Below are 17,873 nucleotides of genomic sequence, written 5' to 3'. Positions count from 1 at the left end.
AAAGAAGAACAGGAGTACTTGTGGCACCTTAGAGACTAACAAATTCGCATATGCATCCGAAGAAGTGGGCTGTAGTCCACGAAAGCTTATGCTCTAATAAATTTGTTAGTCTCTAAGGTGCCACAAGTACTCCTGTTCTTCTTTTTGCGGATACAGACTAACACGGCTGCTACTCTGAAATAGTTTTGGGTTGATGAAACTGCATTTTTTCAGTGAATAACCTCCCACCCCTCTAATTAGTGGCCAGGCTTTCTCCCTCTTAAAGATGATCATCCCTCATGTGATTCATTAATTTGGGTGATTTATGCAAAATGAGCTTGGTCTGCATGCAAATAAGATCTCAGAAACATCTTGTATGTTACCAAGGACCACACTGGGCTAATTTACTAACTAAAATCTATAACTGGATTTCTGGGCATCCTGTATGCTCACAGATTGCTCATCTCTAAAAATGCTGAGTACTGTAGCTGTTTTCACACCCCAGAGACCAATTTTTCAAGGAGTCAGGAGACTACTTAACAGACACCTGTAGCTTTATTGTCAATACAGTTTAGAATTATGGAGCTAGGTTATGCACGCTAGCAAACATATTACTGTCTTGACATATGATAACTCAGAAGAAGTCTGTCAGAGGAGTCCTTCAGACTAGTCTCTGAAATAGATTTGTGCATAAGCAGATGGGCAATAAGATTCAAAATCCTGCCATGATGTAAAATTGTCCCCCAATTAAGTCATCTGCTGGTGCAACCTAGAATATGCTCAGATTCCCTGAAGTAAGCAGCCTGTGTTCTGATTCCAGGCAGCCTGGATTTACCCATCTTGGAGGTTACAAACACAGAACAAAACTTCTCATTTCTATGCTTGGTAGTTATGCACGTTTTCTTGGAGAAGTAAGGCAATATAAGGGGTAGTTAATGTTTGTGGAAGAGGCACCTCTCAAACTCTTTCACAGTAAGGAATTTTGATAAAGTTTTAATTTGATTTGAAAGGGACACTTTCAAGTTTTCCAGTATATAGCTCAAAATCTCATCAACCATTCATTATTACTATTTGCTTATAAAATCCATCTAATTTGTTGTGGGCTGCCTTTTTATACTATTTTCTTTTTTTTTAAATTAGTATTGTTTTTCTTATAAAACAATAAAATCTGACAGCAGTCCTGCACTTGAGACTTGACCTTCAGTAAGAAATCAGGGTGCCTTCAAAATAGAAATAGCTTGCAAAAATTACAAAATTTCAGGTGAATAAAATGAGTAAATATTGAATTTGAGAAAATTATGAAAAATCTTCACAGGGTCCTTTTAATTAAAAAGGAATACTGATGCAGTAAAGGTGAATAGAAAGCTCAGTTCTAAGGCTTCAAAACGATTTACTGCAGTAAGAAATCTTTACTTTAAAATCCATATTGTCTGAATCTACTTGCCAACTACACCACTATAATGCAGCTCTATTTCTATACAGTATCTGACTATATGATGCACAGTATTCAAACATACAGTGCCTGGAGTTGCAAAAAGTACATTACCCACACAGGGCCAATATCTGCTATCAGTGACACTTGTTACAGCTGGTACCCTCATTGGGTGGATAGTATTAACATGGCCAAGGAAAATCCCATTTACTTCATGAGGCTTTGGATCAGGTTCTGAATGAACATGGACTATGAACTACCCTTTCAATCACATTGGTATTCTCCTGCCCTGCCCCATCAAGTCAGTGTTCTAGCACATTGGCTGGGTAGTGTAGGAGGCACCTTGTTCTGCAACTGCCTTTGCTTCACCTACCTTGTGAATAAATAAAGGTTTTCAGTTCTATCTAGCATCTTTCTTCAGTACTATGGATGCAATTTTTAAAAATGCCTCAGTGACTTAGGAGCACAAGTCCCCCTGGATCTTCATCATATAGTTCATTCAGATATTCTCTATTCACTTTTTACTTTCACTTAATTCACTAAAAGGTTGCTTTGATCTTGCACCTTATTTTGAGGAATCTTGGCATCTGGAATAGATATCTTGCCAATAAGAGAGATCTTCCAACAGGGCTTGAGATGTTGGTTTCAATAGCCTAGACTGTTACAAAATGGCACTAATATCAGTAGTGCATTTCTCGTAGGCCAAATAACCATCAGATGTTAGTGATGTCCAGTCACTGCTGATATGGAACACATAGAATCAGATACTTGGAAGTGAAAAGCTCTATATCCCAATACATAACTTAACTCTGCAGTCCTCACAAATTAATCCTTTCACATGAAATGGCTAATAGGCATAAATGCAGTATTTAGGCAAAATTGGAATTGCGTAACAACAAAACATGATTCTATATCATCTATATATCTATATCTATATTTATATACACAGAGAGGTTATGGAATGAAATGCCCCAAATCAACTTAAAATCAACTTAACTGCCTGCTAATACTTTATGCAGACAATGTCAGATCTAAAGCACTCAGGCCCAGGAAAGGAAGGAAACTAGATAATTAAGGTTAGTCAGGAACTATCCCACTCAATTTCAGCATGCTGAGATTTAAGGTATTCATTTTACTTCTTCCTTCCTTTGTTTCCTGTGAAGCTTCACAATCACACACACAACTATCTCATGTCATGTTCCTAAGGACCTTCGCAAGCACCAACACTTTACTGACCTGCAGCATCTGCAGATAGCCTTCTTGTGGATCACAGAGCAATGAAGATATTCTATGATTATTTCTCATGCATCTCTGATTGTTGTCTCTTGACAGAGGGAAGATTTGCCGGATAACCGTCATCCTCCCGAGAGCACTGTGTACCAGTTCTAATATTTCATTATCACTGATTTCCTGTGAAGAGAAACACAGTCCTTTTAAACAAAACAACACACATTTCTTGACACATATTTCTTGTATTCCTGCCATTATTTGATCAAATATTCTAAACAGAAAATGACCCTGAATTTTTTTAATAGACTCAATTCAGGACAAATGTTCCTACTTTGTGTATGTTAATGGGAATGTTTTATATGCATCATTTAAAACAGACTAGAACTCAGCATTATACAGCACCTTTTATGCCCAAGCTATCTTGGCTCTTCTTATACATTAGCTACTTAGCTTATCATAGCAAAATAATGAGATGGTTAAAATAGCTTGGTTAAACAAGGACCAATAAGTGCTTTCATCCAAAGTCTAAACCGCATTCAAGCAGAAAGTAAGTTGGTTAAAATTTTTAGGTCATTTTTTTTAAGAGCATGTCATTTTGTGCCTCATCACATCCTGATCCTGCTTGGGACCAAAAGCATAAGTGGCAAAACAACATATGAAAGGCTGTTCTTACGATAATCCTGGCCCGACCAAAATCTCATGAGAAAACCCACATTTTGTAAGATTAACAGTCCTATTTTGCAGACTAAAGGGTATGGAGAGTTCTGATAAGCATCTGAAATCTTTTGACAGTTTAACCACATTAGCAAAAGAAGTCAAGATTAGGTGAGGCTTTGTTAACACATGTAAACTAAACTTGACATAGCCATGATGTTAACCTGCATCTATGTTAAGGAAAACATCTTGTATCTTAATTAAGCTGGTTGAGATCAGCTTGAGACTACCCCTGCATTTTTACTAAGGAAAAATGGTTGCCTTGACCTCTTTTCCCAATCTTGGACATTTTTCTGAATCAACCACCACCTTTTGGGTTCCCTTGTTAATAGCACCGTAATTGTGTAGACATTTGGAAGTGCATTACACTACCAGTGATTTCTCTCAAAGCTTTGGATGTTAGAATGCATTTTTATTTTATTTGATCAGGATGTTAAGAATCTTCTCTTAGATTTCGACCAGAAATGTTCAAAAATAGGTGCCTAAAATTCGACTTCTAGAGCCATATTTAGGCAACTAAATAGGTGGCCTGATTTTTAAAAGTGCTAAGCCCCTGTCAGCTACCTTTGAAGTCAAAAGGTAAATTTTGTTATTTTTTAGATACTTCATACAAGTGAAAGGGAGCTACTGGGTGTCCAGCCCTCTTGAAAGTTAAATCATTTACTGAGATGTCTAGATATGAATTTAGGCACCCATTTTTGAAAATCTTGGGCTGAATGTTTTTGACTTTTTCATTACAGAAAAAACATCATCACAGATAATGAAAAACACTTAAAGATTACGACAAAGAAAAGAAAAAATGCAGGATAGAAAGAAGACAAAGTAGTTGAAGGAAAAGAGAAAAGAAATGGACCACGTTAAGAAGAAAATCCAAAGTCATTGGTCAAATTCCACCTCAACAGTCACCAGAGACAGAAACAAAAAAAGACTGTAGGTTCAAGGGTATAAAGTGAGTGACTTATGTCATGACACAGGCAACAGGTTTCATGGTGATTCATAAGTCCTTTTATTAACACACTGATAGGCATTTATAGCCAGCTGCAACACCATGATATATTAAATGATGATATTCTATGTAATAGCAATTCTGTTTTGTGAGATTATGGACAATTATGGAGATTATGTGAGCTGGAGACATTTAATTGCTCAGTGTATTTGTCATTTTTAATTGCTAGGTATACCCTTGGCTTCAGTTTATCAGCTAACGTGCAGGGTAATAATGAATGCTGTAGTATCTTCACTGTTCCAGAAACATTTGGAAGAAAGAAAGTAAAGGAAGAAGGAAGGAACACCACCAATCTTGCCTGTCTTGGAACAGGCTCCCATAGGAAACTGCCGAAGCTTTCACAGCTTTGCTTCATAATGCCGAATTTGCTTAAATGTAGCACAGAAGATTTCAGAAGTTGCATTGCTACTAATGAGGTGCCATTGTTAGAACACTATCTTCTACGAAGCTGCACACGTTCCAGTCTGAATGAGTGGAAAAAATAGAGTATATGCTTTCTTTTGGGTGGTGCTAGTTTAAACAAAGTATATACCACTTCAAAGTAAATGTACAAGTTGAGAGGAATGACAAGAGAAAGGCATCCAGTTGAAGAATGCCTCAAGAAAGAGGAAGAGATTAATTAATATAGGGATGCACATGTTCTTGCACAGCATAATTTGGGTCAAAGATGAGGGTAAATAGCAGAGACCACAAACACAAACCACAGCCTAAGTTTCTTCTTCAAGCTTGGTTAGTACTAAAGTTTCCCTGCCAGACCTTCAATGTCCTAGCTCCCTAAACTCCTTTAGCACAAAAAGATGCTTCTATTGCCTGTACATTGCAGCTGAAGTTAATTGCACATGGTTTACATATTTTATATTAAAAACTATTTTTTGACTAGGGACATACAATGATTTTAAAATCCTGGGTTTAGTTCACTACTGAAATTGCTGTAGGGTGGCTATTTGTTAACTCCTGTTTCCTGTGAGGGATTCCCCCAAGGGAATGGCAAACCAATGGTACTGCCTATTACCTTCCTTTCAAAAGGGACACAGAAGGGAACAGTTTTTAATTCTGGTTAGAGCTCCATAGAAGCTCCACTAGTGGAATCTGAATGTCTGAATCAGCTCTTCTCCCAGGTGCTTTGGCCACACCTTCTCCACAGCTGGTCCAACCCAATTTCTAAGCTGCACAAACCAGCCCTGAGCCCCTCTTGGAGTGGGGTTTGCTGCTGTGCTTCCTCCATTCTGTCAAGGGGCCCTGCAGCTGGTGTTCTGTCAGCAGCAGTGAATCTGGCCCTCAATTTTTAACATGAAAGAAATAAGTATTTTGTTTTCATTTCACTTTTGCTCTCAAGCTGTGAGTGAAACGACCATGAGGCTATTATAATTATGTGGTTTGGTAGACTAGAACGGCAGCTTTGGCTCATTTTAGTCCTTTTCTGCCAATTTCCAGTCTGTTTTAGGAATATTTTTTTTAAACTTTGCAGAAGGTGAATATCCTGATACTAATGACAGGCCAACTGGTGGGGGTAAAATACATAATATAGTCTCCCAGAAGTTGAATGGAGGGCTTTTGAGAATTGTTACTGAATTCAGGCAAGCTCCTGATGCCTTTACTGGAACCAGTGCTCAGGCACTCCACAGGTGTCCTGAAGGCTCCAAAAGATCCTCCAGGCAGATTGCTTTATGCCTGGAGTTTCTCTTCTCTGTGGGAAGCCAGACAGGGTGCCTAACCATTTGGTATGCTGGTCTTAGTAAGAAACATTTTTATGGGATACCTCTTGCCTCATCTTTTTTCTCATCAGTTATCCTTCTGGGGCAAGCCTCTTCACACACAAACTCCAACGGAGTGAGGTTAAATAACAAGAAACTTTTTTTTAAAAAGAACAATTTAAATTAGCAAGAACTTTCAACTAACCTACACAGGAGGCAAAGGCTGGTTCAATGGCTGCACAAACTGATGAATAGACATTTAGGGGACAGGGTCTCATAACCTCAGGTCCAGAATACTTGATCTGAGACTCATGAGCATGTGCATGGCTTAATTACAGTGAATAAGTCTGAGACTCACTTAGCAGGACACGCTGTTCCTAAGGTGGGGATCTGCAGAGGAACTTCTTGGGGGAATGTTCAGCCATGACAGCTTTCACCCATCAATCACCCATATCTACTGGTGGATAAATCCATTTTAGAGATGTGGAAACTGAGGCACAGTGAAGCTAATTGACTTTCCCAGGGTCATGAAGCAAGTCAACAGCACAGCCAGGGACTGAACCCTAAGATGTCAACTCTCACCTTGGTGTTTTAAAAACTAGACACTGCATCCCATTTGTCAAAATGCTTGCAGTTCTAGTTTTATAGTAGGTATGATAAATATCATGCACAGAAAGTTCATCTGAATCCCAAGAATGAAAATTAAATAAAAAGTAACCCAAAAAAGGACAAAAAATATGTGCAGTGGACTCTTGTTTTATATCAATCAGGACAACTGTGTGTATTCAGAAAATAGTTTTCCACGAAGGCAGAAAAAAAAGCCATTTCAAAGGATTTATAATTAAGCCCTAATTTGTCTAATTATTTATTTAAAAGTGATTTCCTTTTTTCATATACATGATACAAATCTTTCTTCACTTTGTGAAACAGATAGAGGAAGTGCTCTGCTTAACTATTTGGCCGCTGAGTTTTTTGTTTGTTTTTTAACAGAAATTTAACCCTGATTTTTCAGTCAATTTGAGGGTCATTAGGGCTGTTTTGGCACAAGCCAGCTGCAGTGCAGGGAATGGGGATGTGTAAATGCTGGATACTACATCTGTCTGTCTCCCATGCCTAACTGCTGAAAGCAAGGGGTTGATTCAGCAGCTGGGAATAGCATGGCATAAGGATAGCTGACCCTCCTTCCCCAGTCCATGTGCTATGTTAGGGAGCGTGTGACATAAGAGCTACAACAAAATTCCATGCTGGTACATAGACACTACCGTGAGGGAGGCCTGATAGAGTGAGAGAGAGACATATCCTGTCTAACATGTTTTAATGGTGATCATAGAACACCTGCCAGACAACCGAGGTGTTGGAGGTTCCTACCCAGGCTCTCCCATATTTTCTAACCTTGGTCATTTATTCTCATCTTTCTCACCCCATTGTATACCCGGCTGAAGAATAAGAAAGAAAAAGGGTAGAGATGAAAGGAAAGAGCATCATCCAGCTTCACCCAGGGGAAAGGAGCTAGAAGCAGCTCCCTGGAGCACACTGATTCTTGCCTTGAGTACAGCAGGGAAAGATCTGGCACATACTCCCCATGCCATTGGGACTTCACACATGCCAAGGGAGGGGAGATGGAAGCCTCAATACCAGCCTCAAACACTTTAATAATGTGTTATTAAATATATTATGTAAAGTTATGCAAATACATGTAAATTTGAACAACTTATTTTTTATTCAGGCTGTTGGTACATATGAATAATCTTTGAGGAAAGATAAAATTGCTAGGTAAAGCCCACAGCCCAGACTCAAAAATAAAATGTCTGCTCTTCCTGGTCACATAGATTGTTACACGTAAAGCCGGCACTGCAAGTGGTGGTCAGTCATAGCACCTATTTATCTATTTATACACAAAGAACATCAATTAGTTAGTTTGGAATACCTCACAATGTGCTCAGGGAAATATTTAAATATACTTTAGTTGTGTTCAGCTATCATAGCACAAATTGCAAAATGAGACAATTAAGTTTCACATTAAAATCTCTATTTTCCTAGAGGTAATGACAGAAAATTATAACTGTTAATGATATTAATAATTTAAAGAGCCAAAAGAGATTTCCAGGAAGTAGATCCCTGAGAAAAATCAGAGGATTAACTTGAATGGCAACAAGGGCCATGAGTTTCATGAACTCACAGGGGTTGACAACCTTCGGCCGCGGCCCATCAGGGTAATCCACTGGTGGGCCGCAAGACATTTGCATGCATCCATGCTGATGACGGGTTCTGCTCAATAACAATCCAAAGTAGTGTGGACAGACGCATGTTCATTTTCATTATTTGAGTCAGATGCCACCAGAAGAAGGCTGATTTTCTTTTTTGGTGGTTCAGGTTCTGTCATTTCTGCAGCAGAGTGTTGATCTTTTAAGACTCCACACCTCGTCCCCCTCAGATTTTGGAAGGCACTTCAGATTCTTAAACCTTGGGTCGAGAGCTGTAGCTATCTTTCAAAGTCTCACATTAGTACCTTCTTTGCGTTTTGTGAAATCTGCAGTGAAAGTGTTCTTAAAATGAACAACATGTGCTGGGTCATCATCCTAGACTGCTATAACATAAAATATACAGCAGAATGTGGGTAAAACGGAGCAGGGGAAATATAATTCTCGCCCAAGGAGTTCAGTCACAAATTTAATTAACACTTTTTTTTTTAAACAAGCATCATCAGCATAGAAGCATGTCCTCTGAAATGGTGGCTGAAGCATGAAGGGGCATATGAATGTTTAGCATATCTGGCACGTAAATACCTTGCAATGCCAGCTACAAAAGTGCCATGCAAATGCCTGTTCTCACTTTTCAGGTGACATTGTGAATAAGAAGAGGGCAGCATTATCTCCTGTAAATGTAAACAAACTTGTTTGTCTTAGCGATTGGATAAACAAGAAGTAGGACTGAGTGGACTTGTAGGCTCTGAAGTTTTACGTTGTTTTGTTTTTGAGTGCAGTTATGTAACCAAAAAAAATCTACATTTATAAGTTGCCCTTTCACAACAAAGATATTGCACTACAGTACTTTTATGAGGTGAATTGAAAAATACTATTTCTTTAGTTTATAATTTTTACAGTGCAAATATTTTTAATAAAAAGTAATATACATTTTGATTTCACAACACAGAATACAATATATATGAAAATGTAGAAAAAATCCAAAATATTTAACAAATTTCAATTGGTATTCTATTGTTTAACAGTGTGATTAAAACTTTGATTAGTCGCAATTAATTTTTTTTAATCACAATTAATTTTTTTAGTTAATTGCATGACTTAACTGTGATTAATCGACAGCCCTACTTGAAAGTGTTATATTTCATGTGTCTTATATAAAAAGAGAAAAATAAACAGTCTATGGAAAAAGCTATATAGGGCCAAATATATTAGTCATTTAAGAAATGGAGTTAAGGAAGATTTCTGTAGGCAAATATAAAATACATGTTACCTGGAACTGGACTGGGGTAATTTTAGAGATATTCTGAATTACTAAATTTTGCTTGGGAAAATGTTCTTTGCCAAATCTGAAATAACTGCAAAGAATTATAAATTCTTAGACTGTACAGAATTTTGTCCTGATTTTCAGTGTCCTTTGTGCAATTCTGTTATTTTTGAAGAAAAGTCTCTGCATTTTTGTTCAATTCACCTGATTTTGGAGTTCTTAATTTAAAAGTGTAAGTAGGGCATTCATTGCATTTGATTTTTTAAATAAATACCTGATTTCTTATAAGAAAATAAAGTACAAAAGCCTCATACAACTATTAAATATTTATTTTTCTTGGTATTAGATGTGAGAGAGCTTTCTTCTAAACAATTATTATATTTAAAAATTTGCTGTCTGATGAATGCAGACAGCTAGATACACAAATTCCAGATGTAAATCAGCTTTAATTTCATTGAAGTTAACAAAGCTACGCCGATTTACAGCAGGTGAGGATCTGGCTCCTACTTCATACTATGTGCATACACTATAAAGAAAGGCTAGGTCCAAATCTTCTGGCAGATTTGCTTTAAATTGAAAAGGGAAGAATGAACAATAATCACTTTGGGATCATTTGTGTGAATCATATGTTTCCCATCATTTCCCTACAAGTACTGTACTGAGCAAAACACTGCTGCCTATTATTCTGTAAATAAAATATTCTCTCATAGGAAGAGAAGGAAAAAACCTCTTAGCTCCTCAAAATTCATTTCATTTGATTATTTCTCCCTCTTCCCTCCCTCTTATTCATCAATTTTTTTTCAACCTTTTGAAAATATTTTATAAAGGAAAATGATAGTGTAGATTTCAGGAAGCTGTAGCCTGATAACTGAATAACCTAAATCACTTGAGCCTCAAAGTAAGGGGGCAAGGAACAATGGCTTACTGGATGTGTCTGACATTGTAAAAGGAAGAGAGAATGCCGAATGGCACAAATGATGGAACTACAGGCTGGAAATGGAAAGTAAGAGAATCCAGACCAGAGCAGACATTACAAAACACTGTCTTGTCTATCAAATAATAAATGGCCTCCTACAACTGGAAGTACAGGAGCAAAGAGAAGAGGGGCCTACAGAATGGAGCAGAGAATGACAAAGACTAGAGTTAGATTAAGAGTACAACAAAAACTGGAGGGAAGACAGGTTAATTGATTCAATTGTTTTCTCTTGATTCCCCTTAATACCTATAAACCAACTACATCCAAAACTTCTTGCTTAAACAACCCTTTCAGCTGACAGGGGGCTGCAGACGGGAGTTTGACAGAGGGAGGCTTACGATGGTTAGGAAGACCCGCAACACCTGTGCCAGCACTGCTTCTGTCTCCTCCATCTGTGCCTGTAGCCAGACAGAGCGCCTGAGCATGGATGCCTCTACCCAGATCCTGGTGTGGTTTTGCAGAGACTGTAACTTGCAATTTCCACTTACTGATATCCACGCTGGGGGGACCATCCAATGTGAGAGGTGCCTGCTGGTGGAATCTCTCAGGCAGCAGGTGGGAGAGCTACAGGAGGAGGTGGCTAGGTTGAGGAGCATCCGAATCCACGAGCAATTCCTCGACAGTGTCCATGTGGAGACAGCTGAGGTAGCTGTCCCAGTACACAGGACTGCTGATACACCACTGGTGGAGGAGGAGATGGCTCAGGGTGGACACTGGCAGCTGGTTACTTCTGGCAGCAGGCAGTGCTCCACCCCTGCTCCGAACCCTCCTGCCGTGGTTATAGGTAACCGTTATGCTCTTCTTGATACAGGAAAGAAGGAATCACTCCCTACAGTAAAGGAGGAGAAGCCTCGTACCCCTAAGGCTGGGAGGTCTGCTGCCACCACTGCGAATAGGAAACGAAGGGTAGTGGTGGTCGGAGACTCTCTGCTGAGGGGGACGAAGGCGCCCATCTGTCGCCCTGACATTTCATCTCGGGAGGTATGCTGCCTGCCGGGGGCCCGTATCCGAGACGTTACGGAGGCATTGTCGAGGATTATCCAGCCCTCTGACTACTACCCCATGCTACTCATCCATGTGGGCACAAATGATACTGCGCGGTGTGACACTGAGCGGATCAAGAGTGACTACAGGGCTCTGGGAGCACGGGTGAAGGAGTTTGGAGCGCAGGTGGTATTCTCTTCAATTCTTCCTGTCAAAGGTAGGGGCCCGGGCAGAGACAGATGCATCATGGAGGTGAATGCCTGGCTGCGAAGATGGTGTCGCCAGGAGGGATTTGGCTTCCTAGACCACGGGATGCTGTTTGAGGAAGGACTGCTAGGCAGAGATGGCGTTCACCTTTCAAGGAGAGGAAAGACCCTATTCGGACACAGACTGGCTAACCTAGTGAGGAGGGCTTTAAACTAGGTTCGACGGGGACAGGTGAGCAAAGCCCACAGGTAAGTGGGGAACATGGAGACCGGGGAGATGGGTCGGAAACGAGAGGTAGTGTGGGCTATATTGTCAGAGAGAAAGGAGGGTCAGGACAAAACTGGGAGGAAAGATCAAACCAGTATCTTAGATGCCTATATACAAATGCGAGAAGTATGGGGAATAAGCAGGAAGAACTGGAAGTGCTAATAAATAAATACAACTATGACATTGTTGGCATCACTGAAACTTGGTGGGATAATACACATGATTGGAATGTTGGTGTGGATGGGTACAGCTTGCTCAGGAAGGATAGACAGGGGAAAAAGGGAGGAGGTGTTGCCTTATATATTAAAAATGCACACACTTGGACTGAGGTAGAGATGGACATAGGAGATGGAAGTGTTGAGAGTCTCTGGGTTAGGCTAAAAGGGGCAAAAAACAAGGGAGATGTCATGCTAGGAGTCTACTACAGGCCACCTAACCAGGTGGAAGAGGTGGATGAGGCTTTTTTTAAGCAACTAACAAAATCATCCAAAGCCCAAGATTTGGTGGTGATGGGAGACTTCAACTATCCGGATATATGTTGGGAAAATAACACAGCAGGGCACAGACTATCCAACAAATTCTTGGACTGCATTGGAGACAACTTTTTATTTCAGAAGGTTGAAAAAGCTACTGGGGGGAAGCTGTTCTAGACTTGATTTTAACAAATAGGGAGGAACTCGTTGAGAATTTGAAAGTAGAAGGCAGCCTGGGTGAAAGTGATCATGAAATCATAGAGTTTGCAATTCTAAGGAAGGGTAGAAGGGAGAACAGCAAAATAGAGACAATGGATTTCAGGAAGGCAGATTTTGGTAAGCTCAGAGAGCTGATAGGTAAAGTCCCATGGGAATCAAGACTGAGGGGAAAAACAACTGAGGAGAGTTGGCAGTTTTTCAAAGGGACACTATTAAGGGCCCAAAAGCAAGCTATTCCGCTGGTTAGGAAAGATAGAAAATGTGGCAAAAGACCACCTTGGCTTAACCATGAGATCTTCCACGATCTAAAAAATAAAAAGGAGTCATATAAAAAATGGAAACTAGGACAGATTACAAAGGATGAATATAGGCAAACAACACAGGAATGCAGGGGCAAGATTAGAAAGGCAAAGGCACAAAATGAGCTCAAACTAGCTACGGGAATAAAAGGAAACAAGAAGACTTTTTATCAATACATTAGAAGCAAGAGGAAGACCAAAGACAGGGTAGGCCCACTGCTTAGTGAAGAGGGAGAAACAGTATCAGGAAACTTGGAAATGGCAGAGATGCTTAATGACTTCTTTGTTTCGGTCTTCACCGAGAAGTCTGAAGGAATGCCTAACATAATGAATGCTAATGGGAAGGGGGTAGGTTTAGCAGATAAAATAAAAAAAGAACAAGTTAAAAATCACTTAGAAAAGTTAGATGCCTGCAAGTCACCAGGGCCTGATGAAATGCATCCTAGAATACTCAAGGAGCTAATAGAGGAGGTATCTGAGCCTCTAGCTATTATCTTTGGAAAATCATGGGAGACGGGAGAGATTCCAGAAGACTGGAAAAGGGCAAATATAGTGCCCATCTATAAAAAGGGAAATAAAAACAACCCAGGAAACTATAGACCAGTTAGTTTAACTTCTGTGCCAGGGAAGATAATGGAGCAAGTAATTAAGGAAATCATCTGTAAACACTTGGAAGGTGGTAAGGTGATAGGGAACAGCCAGCATGGATTTGTGAAGAACAAATCATGTCAAACCAATCTGATAGCTTTCTTCGATAGGATAACGAGTCTTGTGGATAAGGGAGAAGCTGTGGATGTGGTATACCTAGACTTTAGTAAGGCATTTGATACAGTCTCGCATGATATTCTTATCGATAAACTGCGCAAATACAATTTAGATGGGGCTACTATAAGGTGGGTGCATAACTGGCTGGATAACCGTACTCAGAGAGTTGTTATTAATGGTTCCCAATCCTGCTGGAAAGGCGTAACTAGTGGGGTACCGCAGGGGTCTGTTTTGGGACCGGCTCTGTTCAATATCTTCATCAACGACTTAGATATTGGCATTGAAAGTATGCTTATTAAGTTTGCGGATGATACCAAACTGGGAGGGATTGCAACTGCTTTGGAGGACAGGGTCATAATTCAAAATGATCTGGACAAATTGGAGAAATGGTCTGAATTAAACAGGATGAAGTTTAATAAAGACAAATGCAAAGTGCTCCACTTAGGAAGGAAAAATCAGTTTCACACATACAGAATGGGAAGAGACTGTCTAGGAAGGAGTACGGCAGAAAGAGATCTAGGGGTTATAGTGGACCACAAGCTAAATATGAGTCAACAGTTTGATGCTGTTGCAAAAAAAGCAAACATGATCCTGGGATGTATTAACAGGTGTGTGGTGAGCAAGACACGAGAAGTCATTCTTCCGCTCTACTCTGCTCTGGTTAGGCCTCAGCTGGAGTATTGTGTCCAGTTCTGGGCGCCGCATTTTAAAAAAGATGTGGAGAAATTGGAAAGGGTCCAGAGAAGAGCAACAAGAATGATTAAAGGTCTAGAGAACATGACCTATGAAGGAAGGCTGAAAGAATTGGGTTTGTTTAGTTTGGAAAAGAGAAGACTGAGAGGGGACATGATAGCAGTTTTCAGGTATCTAAAAGGGTGTCATAAGGAGGAGGGAGAAAACTTGTTCACCTTAGCCTCTAAGGATAGAACCAGAAGCAATGGGTTTAAACTGCAGCAAGGGAGGTCTAGGTTGGACATTAGGAAAAAGTTCCTAACTGTCAGGGTGGTTAAACACTGGAATAAATTGCCTAGGGAGGTTGTGGAATCTCCATCTCTGGAGATATTTAAGAGTAGGTTAGATAAATGTCTATCAGGGATGGTCTAGACAGTATTTGGTCCTGCCATGAGGGCAGGGGTCTGGACTCGATGACCTCTCGAGGTCCCTTCCAGTCCTAGAATCTATGAATTTCTCCTCTACATGGCTTTGGCTGTTCAGTTAAGACAGGTAAACATACAGTTATTGGGTGTTTATTCCAACCAAATCAATCAGTGAGATCTCTGGAGATTTAGATGATAGTAGCAGTAGATGCAGTACACACCATCAACCTAACTGGGAAGAGATAATGGTGAAGAATGAGGTCTACTGCAGCTTAATTCTTTTGATTCACAGTCTAGTGATGTTGTTATCCAGATATTCTAATCAGTTTGTACAGGATTCTTCACTCTCTCAAGGCATGTTTTTTCTTTGTTTGTTTGTTTTTGTTTTTGAGAGAGAGATGATTTTTGCCATTAGTGCTCGAAGTCCCTGCCTGACTTTTCCTGCTCCCATTCTTGAATCCGATTCTTTTTCTCCCTCCCAATCTGCTTTTTAATCTTTTTATTCTTGCAAATGATAGGGGGCACTTTCCCCCCAGAACTGTCAACATTTCTCTGTGTAAGCTCAAAAGCTTGTCTCTCTCACTAACTGAAGTATATTCAAAAAAAGATATTACCGCAATCCACCTTGTCTCTCTAATATCCTGGGATCAACATGACTACAAGACCACTGCATACAGCATTTCTCTTCTCAAACATCAGCCTAGTTTTGAAGAAGTTATCCAGATTCATTGGAATTGCAGTCGCTATAGTAGTTGCTCTTTGTCGCTACCCTCAAACAGCATTTTCAACAGCACCTTTACTGGATGCAAGTTCTTTCTGCCAAGATATTTTCTGTGGATTAAAGAGACCAAATGCCTGTCCACTGCCTTCATTGGGTGCATTTATGGTTCTCTTCTAGTTTGCCTTTGATTGTATAAGACTACACTCTCTTTCATTTTCTAATTAGGTCTGTATTCGATGCGTTGCTTTCCAATGCATTTTATAACCTGTATAGTACCTTATTCCTGTAGCTATTAGCGTAAAGATATACATTTCAGATTTTATTACTGCAAACACAGATTTTCATCTGTGATAAATTGGTTCCTGAAGTATTTAAATGCCTATATTTATGTTTAGCATCATACACATTAAGAAACAGAATAAAGTATTCATATAAAACAACATATTTAATAATTTTAAGTTAGCACAACCAGATGTGGGAGGAGGGCCCTTAGGAAATACTATCAGCAACAATCAGCCTTGTTCTTGCCAAATAACTCTGAACACAATTTATCTATGCATTACCAATCTTACAATTCGTACTTGTTTTTCCTTCTTTATACTACAAATAATATAACAAATTCTTTCTAATGACAAGAAGCGACTAAGTAAACCATAGAGAGATTTTTTTCCCCCCGTATAGTTTACACATTATGTGGCATTCAACACGTTCAACCCTGGACTAAAGCATTTACTCCAGGATTGATTTTTGCCTCATGTATGTTTATACATCAAGCAATCAACTCAAGCATGACCCCGTTCTACATAAGAACATAAGAATATATGAGCGGCCATACTTGGTCAGCCCAAAGGTCCATCTAGCGTAGTATCCTCTCTTCAGACGGTGGCCAATGCCAGGTGTCCCAGACGGAATGAACAGAACAGGTAATCATCAAGTGATCCATTCCCTGTCTCCCATTCCCAGCTTCTGGCAAACAGAGGCTACCATACCTGCCCATCTTGGCTAATAGCCATTGGTGGACCTATCCTCCGTGAATTTATCTAGTTCTTTTTTGAACCCTGTTATAGTCTTGGCCTTCACAAGATCCTCTGGCAAGGAGTTCATCCTTTGGCAAGGAGGTCTTTGGAAAGGGTGCCAGGTAGGATAACAAAGAAAACCTTTGCTCTCACAAGTCTAAGACCTGACAAAAAGTTACAGGACCACAGCTAACTGGAAACTTTGAGGTAGCATAACAGAAGCTTTCAAAAGTATGAAAAGGATTGAGAAACTTAAAACTTTCTTAAGGAAGATAAATGTTGATGCTCCAGGGCATACGCCAGCAACTAAGTGATGGAAGTTAGGAAGAAATGTTCCATGTGAATCATAGAATATCAGGGTTGGAAGGGACCTCAGGAGGTCATCTAGTCCAACCCCCTGCTCAGAGCAGGACCAATCCAAAGACATATTTTTGCCCAGACTCCTAAATGGCCCCCTCAAGGATTGAACTCACAACCCTGAGTTCAGCAGGCCAATGCTCAAACCACTGAGTTATCCCTCCCCCTAATAATTGCATAATTGTCCATTATTGCATTACTTTCACCTTCCTCTGAAGCATCTGGACCACTGGACTGGTAGGTATGGCTGTTTGATGTTCCTAATAGAACAACTGTTCATACTGCTATGGGGTTCAGAATAATGTATGTCGCCTGAACATATTAAATATATTACCAAGGAAAGCAAGTACAGCAAAAAAAGAAAAAAAAGAAAAAAAAAAAAGAATGAGCTTAATATCTAGACTTTTGGAAGGTGGAAAGGGTAGATGTTCTAAGAGCTCCACACTTCGCCTTCTTTCCTTCAAAGGTCCATCATCAGGTGAACCTATCTGCTGTCTGAGGATGGACGACAAAGCCTGAAGGGAGAAGCTGAGGCACAACATGAAGTGTTTTCTCTGCCTCCTGCCATTCGCACAAGGTAGCAGAGAACCAGTTTTGTGCCAAAGCGTAGGTTTTTGCTCCAATTAAATTTTCTTTGTATGCTTAATGTGTGTGTCTGGAAAAAGAACCAGATTGAAGGGTACTTTGAGAACAGAGGAAGGGAACAGTAAGACAAACCAACAAGAGCAAACCTGTTGCTATTCTCCAGTTTTCACCTTTTCCTAACTTCTTATATGTATCTCACATATAAGATAAATCTGAAATATATCTCAGATGTTTAGTGCTTTTCTGATATTTCACATAGGCACAGGCCCAAGTGATTTGCAGTAGACACTTAAAAAAAAAATTGAGGTTCCCCCACCCTGCAAGTAGATGCATTAGTAAGAATCTACATGAGTGCTAGGAACTGTGCTGATGGATCAACTTGCA

General features: G+C 39.8%; 1 protein-coding gene across 3 annotated transcripts in view; it reads right to left on the bottom strand.

Moving 5' to 3' along the window:
* Positions 1-17,873, bottom strand: part of GRID1 (glutamate ionotropic receptor delta type subunit 1) — an 814,231-nt gene that overhangs the window by 174,495 nt on the left and 621,863 nt on the right. For all 3 annotated transcript variants that reach the window (XM_034777148.1, XM_034777150.1, XM_034777149.1), the window contains exon 6: positions 2,648-2,821. In XM_034777148.1, the coding sequence (XP_034633039.1) occupies positions 2,648-2,821 (174 nt within the window). The remainder of the gene's footprint in view (positions 1-2,647; positions 2,822-17,873) is intronic.

The sequence above is a fragment of the Trachemys scripta genome, chromosome 7 (genome assembly GCF_013100865.1).
Source record: "Trachemys scripta elegans isolate TJP31775 chromosome 7, CAS_Tse_1.0, whole genome shotgun sequence".
Taxonomy (NCBI): domain Eukaryota; kingdom Metazoa; phylum Chordata; order Testudines; family Emydidae; genus Trachemys; species Trachemys scripta.
The sequence above is the reverse complement of the archived record's forward strand: the minus strand, read 5'-3'. Positions and strand labels throughout refer to the sequence as shown.